Source organism: Mercenaria mercenaria, chromosome 17 (assembly GCF_021730395.1).
Source record: "Mercenaria mercenaria strain notata chromosome 17, MADL_Memer_1, whole genome shotgun sequence".
Taxonomy (NCBI): Eukaryota; Metazoa; Mollusca; class Bivalvia; order Venerida; family Veneridae; genus Mercenaria; species Mercenaria mercenaria.
This window is the reverse complement of record NC_069377.1, coordinates 48,356,707-48,369,509: the sequence shown is the minus strand read 5'-3', so window position 1 is coordinate 48,369,509 and position 12,803 is coordinate 48,356,707. Positions and strand designations below refer to the sequence as shown.

General features: G+C 35.7%; 1 protein-coding gene across 2 annotated transcripts in view; it reads right to left on the bottom strand.

Moving 5' to 3' along the window:
* LOC123536351 (TBC1 domain family member 9-like) overlaps positions 1-12,803 on the bottom strand; it is a 48,338-nt gene that overhangs the window by 19,547 nt on the left and 15,988 nt on the right. For both annotated transcript variants that reach the window (XM_045319472.2, XM_053528096.1), the window contains exons 10-18: positions 11,568-11,700; positions 9,285-9,404; positions 7,551-7,701; positions 4,885-5,008; positions 4,519-4,627; positions 3,428-3,522; positions 2,575-2,669; positions 680-826; positions 309-420 (exon numbers count right to left, since the gene is read on the bottom strand). In XM_045319472.2, coding sequence (XP_045175407.2) covers positions 309-420; positions 680-826; positions 2,575-2,669; positions 3,428-3,522; positions 4,519-4,627; positions 4,885-5,008; positions 7,551-7,701; positions 9,285-9,404; positions 11,568-11,700 — 1,086 coding nt within the window. The remainder of the gene's footprint in view (positions 1-308; positions 421-679; positions 827-2,574; positions 2,670-3,427; positions 3,523-4,518; positions 4,628-4,884; positions 5,009-7,550; positions 7,702-9,284; positions 9,405-11,567; positions 11,701-12,803) is intronic.

Here is a 12,803-nt window from a genome sequence, read left to right as displayed (position 1 = left end):
CCATTTTCAGACAGTAACTAGAGTGAAACACAGCTAGCTCGAGCAACTCATGCGATCCCCCATTGTTTTTCTTACATAATTTGTCTTTGGATGGCTTAAAACCATGAATAACTCAAGCAGTTTGCTCCATCCCTTTGTGACCTTGAGCAAATGGTGCTTTACCTTGACAACTTCCCAACATGAATTGGAGGTGAAGAAGTAATGACTGTAAATTTGAGGCAAAGGTTTGGAATATAGTGACAATAAATCAAAGCAATGAAAGATTGAGTGGGTAGTACAATCAACCTTCATTCCCCAAGATAGCTTACCTGAGAAATATTGTGAGAAACCAGGACAATGAGATCATACTAAGAAGACCAAGGGTTTCCAACTTGAGATGAAGGTTAGGTAGATAGTCCTTGATCAATTCTTCAAATACACCTGTAAGTAAGAAGAATCACTGTTATCTTTCATATATAGCTGATAAAATGTAAATTTTAACAAAATTTGAATAAACGTCAGACATAACTAAAACAATTCAGCTTCTATGGCTATTTTACCACATGACAAGTTCCATGTCACCATAGTAACTGAGTAAACAGAAATATTCAGCAAAATATGTAACAAGAGATATAACATAATTTTTATTTTCAAAGTTTGTGTGATGGCGAAGGAAATAAAGAAATTGAACTTTACAGACCTTGATCAATGAGCGCCCCTACTACCCTCGTGTTGTAATAGTCTGGAAGCATCCTTTCACATAAAGCCACCAATAACCAGAACGCCTCCTCCTCACTTGTATATAACAGAAGAACACTTGTCACAATGTTCATAGCCTGGCAATAACCTGGAAATAGAGAAAACACTTGTCACAATGTTCATAGCCTGGCAATAACCTGGAAATAGAGAAAACACTTGTAACAATGTTCATTGCCTGGCAATAACCTGGAAATTGAGAAAACACTTGTCACAATGTTCATTGCCTGGCAATAACCTGGAAATAGAGAGAAGACTTGTCACAATGTTCACAGCCTGGTAATAACCTTGAAATAGACAGAACACTTGTCAAAATGTTTAAAGCCTGGCAATAACCTGGAAATAGAGAAAGCACTTGTCAAACTGTTCACTGCCTGGCAATAACTTGGAAATAGAGCGAACACTTGTCACAGTTTTTATAGCCTAGCAATAACCTTGAAACAGAGATAATACTTGTCAAAATGTTCAATGCCAGGCAATAACCTTGAAATTGAGAGAATACTTGTCAAAATGTTCACTGCCTAGCAATAACTTGGAAATAGACAGAACACTTGTTACAATGTTCAGAGTCTGGCAATAACTTGGAAAAACACAGAACACTTGTCACATTGTTAACAGCCTGGCAATAATTTGGGAATAGAGAGAACACTTGTCACAATGTTCACAGCCTGGCAATAACTTGGAAATACAGAGAACACTTGCATAAATGTTCATAGCATGGCAATAACTTGGAAATAGAAAGAACACTTGCTACAATGTTCAAAGCATGGCAATAACTTGGAAATAGAGTGGACACTTGTCACAATGTTCATAGCATGGCAATAACCTTGAAATATAGAGAACACTTGTCACAATGGTCACAGCCTGGCAAAAACTTGGAAATAAAGAGAACACTTGTCACAATGTTCATAGTCTGGTAATAACTTGGAAATAGACAGAACACTTGTCACAGTGTTCACTGCCTGGCAATAACCTTGAAATAGAGAGAACACTTGTCACAGTGTTCACTGCCTGGCAATAACCTTGAAATAGAGAGAATACTTGTCAAAATGTTCACTGCCTGGCAATAACCTGGAAATGGAGAGAACATTTGTCACAATATTCATAGCCTGACAATAACCTGGAAATAGAGAGAACACTTGTCACAATGTCCATAGCCTGGCAATAACCTGAAAAAGACAAGATTAGCAGATCAACCCAATAGCACACAGTTCATGAAGAGTACTAGATAGTGTAAGAATAGTCTTACATTACATGACAACAAGAGCCATGTTGGACAAGGTCATACCCCTGCAGAAGCAAAGGTGGGCAAAAAAGGAAATATCTCATCACAATGAATCATGTGCAAACTAGTTTGAGGAACAAGACTGTTATCAAACAACTAATGTGTTCATTATGTATGCAAGATATACGGTTTATACACACTGCAGTTCTTAAATTGTTCAACACACTTGTTCAAGTGTACTTACAGAAGGGAGATAATAAAAAAGTTAACTAAGACAGAGTTAAGGTTCTTATACACTGAAATTTCTCTAAATGTCCCATGCTATTGTGTAAAAGTTTCACAAAATCCTTTCAAAAGGTTTGGGGTTAAGCCAGTGACAGCACTAAGATAAGGGTAGTTAAGAATCTAAAGCATATCAAAACAAAAGGTACCTTACCATTTATCTTATCTATTTATATACATTCAAATATCATCATTAGGACTTTTTTACTGCTTAATTACTGGAGAAAAAAACCGCATCATTTTACCTCAACATTTTTTTCGATGATTTGTTTTGACTGGATACCATTTTACCTGTTACCCTGCTGTTACAATGATTGTACATGTATATTTACCAATGCTAGGATTTCTCCATGCATAAGCTGTAAGAACACGTCTTAATGCACCTATCCCTAGGTCTGACTGGAAAGCCGGGTGCTCTGGTAGTGATCTGTAATATAAAATACATGTACATGTACCATATCACACTTTGATAAAAATATTGAAGAAATATCAAATTATGCATTTGATATGCAAAATTAAGATGAAATTGCTTTCTTTACAAATATCATGAAATAAGTTAATCCAAGGGCTTTTGCACTTCTACGATACCATTAGGTGCTGTTTACAAGCATCTTTGCCTCATAATAGTTCTTTTAACTGGTGCTATTTTCACATAAAATTGACTTTACATCAGGTTTTTTATTGCCTTTTGCCCAAGTACCAAGTTATTTCCCACCTCCCAACCCCAGTTCTCAACCCCTTCTGTGTGCCATATCCCTGTTTTATCCTTAGTTATCCAGATAAATGACTAAAACTTCCTGTGTATTAAAAGTGCAGAAATACATTAAAGTAACAGCACTATTTTCCGAAAACACCTGTTTGTTCGAATGTAAGTTTATTTATAGCAGTCACCGGTAACCCATATGGGCGACTCATCTAGAAGGCTGTTAGTAAAGTTATTGGGTGGATAGTTCAAGATGCAGAAGATGCTCCAATTCCAGAATCTTCCCTAGTGTAAAGCACCCATACACAGGACTCTTAACCCAATGTTAGTAATTCTAAGTTGGAGGAGCAGCGGTCTAACTCATGACCCCTGGTTTTGTAGGCATACCACTTGATCACTGCATCCACTCACCCCATAGCAACTTTAGCTATAAGTGTTTTGATATCAACTGCAAAGAAATGGATGCAAAACTAGACAGATACCTGTGAAGATCACGTTCTATTTCCTCAGTTGCCATGGTATATTTGCCTGAGCTTTGTTGCACTAAATCTGCGTAATATCCTGGATTTGTTGCCATCTACAATGAAAAATACATCCTTAACAAAAAATATACTGGCAACAATGGACAATTTTAAAGTTGTATCAAAAATCTGACCAGCCGATCGGGGGAAACTGTGACTTATTTTCTTATTAACTAGCTAATAAAGACTTTCAAATACAAAACTGACTGCCACACATAAATTATTTAAAATTAAATGCCGTAAAGAAGGAAAAGGAAACGTAAAAAAAAGATCTTAACAAAAAGGTTGTTAATGAAACAACACAGTCATGTCTCCCTATGCATTTAATTTTAATCAGAAGGCTACACAGTGCTTCAGTGTATAGCAGATTTTAGGGTATGGAGGATAGGTTAATAATTTTTGCATTTAGTCTTAAAGTATTGTATAAATTTTCATTTCATTCTTTTACTGGCATGCAGGCAGACATTCTTAAATACATTCTAAAATATTTGCTTGTTATGTTAATTTTCACATGTCATCAAAGAAAATCAAAGCTATCCTGTCCTAACTAAATTAGTGAAATTTGAAGCATTTGCTAGAAATTTAAAGGGCTGAATGTTTTTGAAAAGAGTTAGTATAAATTATTATTCCGATTTATAGTAAAAAAATCTGGGAGGTTTAAGATGTGGTTTTCATAACTAATAACTGTTAAATGACCAATGCAATTTCTGTACACACAAAATCAGTGTTTGTGTAAACAATGGCAAGAATTTTTATTAGAAGCTGTAAGTTCTGACAAGAATAAACATGTCCCTTCTGATATACAGGAAAACACTCTTCAATTGGAATGCGGAAAAGTTTGTTAGCTATCCTCTGTACCTTAATGCACTGTACTTCACTAAAAATCATCCAACTTACAGTAAAACCAAACATAAAACATTTCAATGATTATAAGCCATGTTTCATTTCTACTCAGTTTTTATTTCAATGCCAGCCAACTTGCCAACTTCCCAACCCACCATATTTCCACCTCATCAAACATTATGAAATTCTATTGTAAATATTACACATACTTCATTGAGGGCACCTGAGAAAAGCATCCACATTTCACCTCTATACTTCTCTGGAAGACCTTTCAACATGAGTTCATGTGTTCTGTGTGTCCGGTACATACACATACCCCTTTTGAAAGAAAAGAAAAGAAGCAAAAGTTACAGCAGGGTTTAAGATTCTACATAAATTTTAGTTAATATAAGCATTTAATAGAATAAACTTCATATTATCTATAAATTCTTTCTATATAAACATCTGAAGTGAATAATTGGAAGAAGCTGCAGCAGAACACCTTTGCAAGAACAATTGTAAGACAAGCAACTGGAGCGTGTATTTTTTATCTTTAAGCTTTGCACAGCTATGCTTAGTCTAACAAATCTATATACCTGCCATATTCTGAGAAATAAACATCCCAGAGATGTTCCTTCACAGTTTCTTTAGCTGTCAATTCATCCGAGCCACGTCTACAGAACAGGCTCACTAGTGCTGGCTGGAACTGGATCTCCTCACCTGAGGCAAGTCAGGTAAAACACATGATGTCACATGAAACAAGAGCTGTCTTATGACAGAGTGCTCAACTATTTGAGGCCCTTCCACTAAAAAAAGTTTACACCAAAACTTTCTAAGTTGAAAAAGGAGCATAACTTTGTAAACTGTAGATCAGAGATATTGAACCTGGTTCAGAATGGTCATTTTATGACGCAAAAGGCTTGAGCTGAATTTGAAAACAATCAGTCTAGTTGTTTCTGAGAAATCAGCTTATATGCAATACTTTAACAAAGTTTCTACATTAAAAAGCGGCATAATTTTGGCAAAATAAAGCTAGAGTTATGTAGCTTGTCCTTTGAGGTTATCTAATGATGCCAAAGATATGTATGAAGTTTAAAAGCATCTGGCAGAGTAGGTTTTGAAAAACCTGCTTACGGTACATGCAAAACTTTAACCAGAATACTCTAAGTTAAAAAGGGACATAATTTGGATAAAATAAAAGCTAGAGTTATGTATCTTGTCTTGGGATAGTTAAGACATAGAAATTTTTGCATTTTTCACCAATTTTCAACCTACCGGTAATTCTAACTGAGGAAAAATTCACGATTTTTTTTTTGATCTGCATATCAGATGGGTAAATAACTTCAGATATGAAGTATTTTTACCACTAGACCACTAGTATTTTTAAAATTTTCCTGTCTAAAAGGTGATTAAACACAGTAAGTATTACGTTTTTGCTAATTTACTACAAGGAAATACATATCCACATTAACTATTAGCATTTAAACAATTGTCCAAAGTTTTTGGCCAGATCAAGTAAGTTATACTAAAACTAGATGGCCACAGGCAACATGTCGAGCCCGCCAGCTGTCAAAAGGACTGGGAGTTGCACATGACACTCCTTGTCTCATTGAGGTAAACATTTATGCCAAATAAAAAAAAGACTGCAAAAAGTTATAATATAAGTTATTTATAGTAACAAGAAAGGGTAGTAAATCTTAAACACCCCCCACTGGTACATTTGTCACAAATATGGGGAAATAATTCAACTGTTTGCAGTCTTATAGCCTCAAAAAAAATTATGAAAAGGATTCATTATTCTATACCATATACATTTTGAGCTATGAGCATCACAAACAAAAAATCCACTATTCTGGCTATTTCAAGGGCCATAACTCTGTAATAACGCTAAAATTCTCAAGAAGAATGCAAAGTGTGCAAGGTCACATTATGATAAAGACTCAAGCAAGGTTTCATGAATTTACATTAAATACTTTCTGAGTGAGGCACATAATTAGGTGAAAATGTGCATTTTTTAACTATTTCAGGGGCCATAACTATGGAAATAGGGGGCAGACCCAGATGAAAAATAGTAGGTGCGCAAGTCCATATCATGATTAAGACTCACGCATGGTTTCATCAATATATATCAAATACTTTTTGAGCTAGGCATGTCACAAGGTGAAAATGTGCATTTTTGACTATTTCAGGGGCCATAACTCTAGAAATAGGGCGCGAACCCAGATTAAAAATAAGAGGTGCGCAAGTTGATATCATGATTAAGACTCGTGCAAGGTTTCATGAATCTATATCAAACACATTTTGAGCTAGGCATATCACAAGGTGAAAATGTGCATTTTTGACTATTTCAGGGGCCATAACTCTAAAATTAGGGAGCGGAGCCAGACGAAAAATAGAAGGTGCGCAAGTTCATATCATGATAAAGACTCATGCAAGGTTTCATCAATTTATATCAAATACTTTTTTAGCTAGGCGCGTCACGAACTTCGGATGGACCCAGGATGCACGGACGGACAGACGCACAGACAAGAGCAAATCTATATGCCCCCACCACTCATGGGGGGCACAAAAACCAAAAAAATTCTAAGTCCACACAAAAATCCTTACCAGTAGAGACAGGTCAAAATACACCTCAAAATTGGATGTAACATGCATGTTGTACTACAGAAAAGTGGTCTTGATTTTTCCCTACGACCAGTAATAAAAAAGTTACAATATAAGCTATTTATAGTAACAACAAAGGGAAGTAATTCTAGGATCTTGCGCATGACACTCTGTCTCATGATGGTGAACAATTGTGCCAAGTTACATCAAAATCCCTCTATGCATGAAAAAGAAATGCTCCGGACAAAGTCATTTTGACCTCTAAGTGTGACCTTGACCTTAGACCTAGGGACCTGGTTCTTGTGCATGACACTCATCTCATGATGATGAACAGTTGTGCCAAGTTACATCAAAATCCCTCTATGCATGAAAAAGAAATGCTCCTGACAGTCATTCTTGTATCTGACCTTTGACCACTAAGTGTGACCTTGACCTTTGAGATAGGAACCTGGGGTTTGCACAAGACACTCCGTCTCACTAAGGTTAACATTCACGCCAAATATAAACAAGATTGCTCCATGCATGTCAAAGTTATGGTCCAGACACATGCACGGACCCACGCACGCATGCACACACGGACCCGAGCACGCAAATACACCAAACAGCCATTTAAACAACTATATCTTCGCTTCCGCAAGCGGGCTCGACAAAAACCAACCTTCAACAACCGTTGTACCAGTATCCTTCTCGCTTGTCACTGAGACCTGGCTGTTGATTCGTCGACGAGGAGCCGGCTGTCTAGATAAACAGTCAGAAATCTTCTCTAGGATCAGATCTCTCTGACCAATCTGACTGAACATGACATTTACCTAAAAATGTAAAATACTGTAATTCAAACAAGTCTAATTTTAACTCTTTTTTGCATTTCTTATCAATAAAAGTGGCACCAAATTCTCTGATTCTCAACATCTATACTTAAAGTTTTCCTGAACAACTAAACTAAAAGATCTAAGCTAAAGTCATATCTAATTACTTCATGAACATAAATCTACCTAGAGGACTAAATGGTTGAATATTAATTCTGACAACTACTTGAGACTGTTATACCCAGAAAGGGATATGGCTCTAGATATATATCCATGTTTTAGAAATGTAAGAAAGTAATTTAACTGAATAGTACATTTGAATGGTATATAGGAAGTAAAAGTAAAGTGGTACTTTGAGTTAAAGGCTGTATTCTTTTTACAACAAGACTCATTTAGTATGTAAATTATATATGAATAAAATCTGTAAAAGGATCCTTTGGAAGCATAGAATGCAACCAAGCAGAATAATAGCAGACTCAGTTTGACTGAGTCTGTGCATGAGAGGTAATGAAATGTGCAACACCCTTCACACCCACTAGCACCTGCTTAAGCAGAACTCTATTACACATCTATTGAATGGACTACATGATCCCCAAAAACCAGAAAATTTAACAACACTGAATCCAAGTACGAAGAGATTTTTTTACAGCCGCCACATGGCACTAAAAGATTGCTTTGTGAGTTAATAAAATCTGTAAAAGGATCCTGTGAAACCCCTCAACTGCTTTAGTCAGATGTAAAATAGAATGATACTATGCATGCACTATACCTTTATTAAAAAGTAAAACATTATCGTTGCCTTAAATACCTTATATCACACATTATATACAAACTTAAATAGTATACATGTAGTAATTTATGGTTTTGGATATTTCAAATAACATCTGGAGGCATGTGATAACATCTGGAGGCAACTCCAGTCACTTGAATGTTTAATGACTCCAATGTGGATGAAGATATTGGACAACAGCTCAAGTCTGTCAAATGTACTTAGTAATAACATATAGATAAAGATAAAGTGTATCAAAACATTTAAAATGTATAAAATTGACATATTTCATGGAACATTTCTGCAAAAGTAATGCATCATGTGTCATATCATGAGGCTAATAATGTGGAACACAATTTTAAGTTTGAATCAAATCTATTTCATATCAGCTGAGATAGAGCAAAAGTGCATCACAACTTGAACCCGAAATTTTAGTAAAAAGGGGGCATAACTCATATCATTTTTGATGCCAGAATTATGAACCTTGTGTATGTGATGATGTGGAACAGCTGGTACAAGTTGAATCAAATCCATTTAGTAATAACTGAGATGCAGTGAAAGTGCAACAAAACTTTCACCTGAATTTTAATAATTCGCAATATATTGGTCTGAGAGTTATGGCCCTTATGACATATAATGTGGGTGATGATGAGGAATAACTATTTCAAGTTTGAAGCAAATCCATTAAGTAATTACAGAGAAAAAGAGAAAAAAGTAAATCAAAACTTGAACCAACATGTGGATGCGGAGGGACGCCAATGCTGGGGTGAGTAGGACAGCATTCCATATACTTTGTACAGTCAAGCAAAGAAAGTACCTTTCCTTTTGTAGTGACAACCATAGCATTCATATATAAGGTTCCACCAACTGGGCTGTCCACCTTCTCTACTGTGTTCACATCTCGCAGAGGTATAATCATTGATAGTAACCCTCTCACCTGGAGTACGACAACAAATAATTATCAGTACTTATTTTACCCACACAGTATGTACATAATACGCTTTCCTGTATATTCACTTAATCCATGAACTTATGTCACTTTGACTGATACAGATTATTTTACTTGTTTAATGTCTTATTCCAGGCTAAAACAGTAGACCCGCCTAATTACACTCAGCAATTTACCTTTGATTACATACTTTATGCGATTCGGCATTCTACAGACTTTCCATCTTAGAATGCTTCATTTAGTAAGTTGCATACAGCGAATATATAATTTGGAAGTCCTCATTACTGGTCAAATCCCATTTAAGAGTCTGATGACTTTCTGGAACAGACTCACCAACGACCTTCCTAAACATTACTTCATGCCCAGATGGGCAACTGAGTAAAACCACTGACCTCCCACAGCCAGCTGATTGCTTCCTAACATGAATTATGGAGGTAGTATACCTAACATCTGGATGTACACATGCCCAACCGGAAGCTAACGCGAGGATTAACAATAACGTTTACGACAAACAATGTGTTTATATATTCATTCTTCTGAAACAGAGTCATTAAACTGTCTCTGATCTGATGCTTAATTGTTTAATAATGCTGAAATAATGATTAAGTTACTGTAGAAACGCTACAAAACATTGTTGCATTAAAATGACATCATTGATGTCATGACGTTACGAGTCAGTTACAGTGCAAAATCAATAGCTTTCATCTTGAAAGTATGTAATTCTAAGCATTTCTTTTTTATTTGAACTATTTTTAAAAAGCCATTAATTGCCGATGTAAGAAAATGGATGATGGTAACTGATGTTATTGGGTTTATAGTTGGATGCAAGGTTACTTATTACAGGTTTATGCCCTCATCTTCTAGAAGGGAACACATATGCATTTAGAATAGGGCTGTCATCGATAGAAACGATATCGATATATCAACGATATTTTTTGGTCGATCGATTATCGATTCCCATTTTTAAAAATCGATATTTTACACAGAGAAAAAAACTATCCAGATAAACACTCAGACCCTCTAAAACAACTTTTCTGCCTGCAAAATTGCGCCCTTAGTAACGGAAGTTGTCAATAAAGGTCATGTCTAAACTTGTACCGTAGCATTCTTTTCCAACTAGTCGGCACTACCTGTATGGGGAAATACATAAATACAAATAAAACACATGAAAAGCAGGCAATTAAACTAAAAATAGCATTAACAAGAAGGTATATAGCATGTACATGAACAAATAGGTTGTTACTCTAACTTAATAATCGATATATCGATGATGATATGACAAAGACCCAATCAATGACAGCCCTAATTTAGAAACGGCAAATATTTCAAAATAAAATTTTCAGCAACTTGAGAAATTAAGAATGTGATATATGTAATACGCTGCTCTGGTTGTAAAGAAGATTATATAGGAGAAACCATCCATCTAAGAAACAGAGAAACACTACATAATCAACATACAAGACAAGCAGACGCGGCAATACTTCCAGTAAGAAGTCATATAGCAAGATGTGCAAAAAACTGTACACCGAAAATCAACATATTTCCATATTTTATAACCCGAAAGAAAATAATAATACCCTTCGGAAGATGAAAGAAACATATTTCATCAAACTATTTAAACCGTCTCTGAATGCTAAATAATAATTACTACTTATATTAATATTTGCAGAATCTACAATTACGGAATTTATGCATTATTTCATATTTTACTTTTATGTGACGTCATTAACATTCTCCTGAAGATCCATATTAATGGTGAAACCGGTTGAGATTTTTAAGTTGTAATTTTACTCAATCAAACTATGTAATACCAAAAAGGCATTTCCTTCAATCTTTTTTCCTGCTATATATACAATGTATATGATTTCAATAGCGTTTGAGGAATTGGACACACAAGATTTTTCTCTATATTCTATATAGCAAACTATCAAAGGGCCATAGCTGCGATTAAAATTGTCACAGCAAAAGTTCCTTTCTTTATGGTCATCTGTACATCAAGCTTGTTCATCTGTGAAAGTTTGAAGCAAATCAGGCTAATAGTGTGGGACGAGTTAGATGCACAAGATTTCGGAACAGACGGACGGACGTATGTACAGACAGCAGCAATGCTAAATGCCCCCACATAAATGTGGAAGCATAAAAAACACTTACCCTACTAGCAAAGCAGACGTAGCTCTGAGAGATGTATAGTTTTCCCGTGACATTCTGTTTATTGAATGGAGTGAATATCACACAATCAGTGTCGCCATCTAGCTTTTCTTTTAAAGGAAGACTAAATGCTAGTCTGAAAAGAAATTTTTTTAAAAAGTGAATAAATAAGATAGCCAAGTGGTCTCTTAATTGTAAACTGACTGCTGAAATCAGTGGAGCAGAATCACTGAACAAGAGGACCATGATGGTCCTGAATCGCTCACCTATCTCCACATGACCCAGTGTTCAACTGAGTATGACATCGTTATTTCTATTATTTGACATAGTGACCTAGTTTTTGAGCACATGTGACCTAGATAACATCAAGATAAAAAATTCTGACCAATTTTCATGAAGATCCATTGAAAAATATGGCCTCTAGAGAGGTCACAAGGTTTTTCTATTATTTGACCTAATGACCTAGTTTTTGAAGGCACATGACCCACTTTTAAACTTGACCTAGATATCATCAAGGTGAACATTCTCACCAATTTTCATGAAGATCTCGTGAAAAATATGGCCTCTAGAGAGGTCACAAGGTTTTTCTATTTTTAGATCTACTGACCTAGTTTTTAACCCCACGTGACCCAGTTTCGAACCTGACCTAGATATCATCAAGATGAACATTCTGACCAATTTTCATGAAGATGCATTGAGAAATATGGCCTCTAGAGAGGTCACAAGGTTTTTCTATTTTTAGACCTAATGACCTAGTTTTTGACCCTACGTGACCCAGTTTCGAACTTGACCTAGATATCATCAAGATAAACATTCTGACCAATATTCATGAAGATCTCATGAAAAATATGGCCTCTAGAGAGGTCACAAGGTTTTTCAATTTTTAGATCTACTGACCTAGTTTTTGATGGCACATGACCCAGTTTCGAACTTGACCTAGATATCATCAAGATGAACAGTCTGACCAATTTTCATGAAGATGCATTGAGAAATATGGCCTCTAGAGAGGTCACAAGGTTTTTCTATTTTTAGACCTAATGACCTAGTTTTTGACCCTACGTGACCCAGTTTCGAACTTGACCTAGATATCATCAAGATAAACATTCTGACCAATATTCATGAAGATCTCATGAAAAATATGGCCTCTAGAGAGGTCACAAGGTTTTTCTATTTTTAGACCTACTGACCTAGTTTTTGACCCCACGTGACCCAGTTTCGAACTTGACCTAGATATCATCA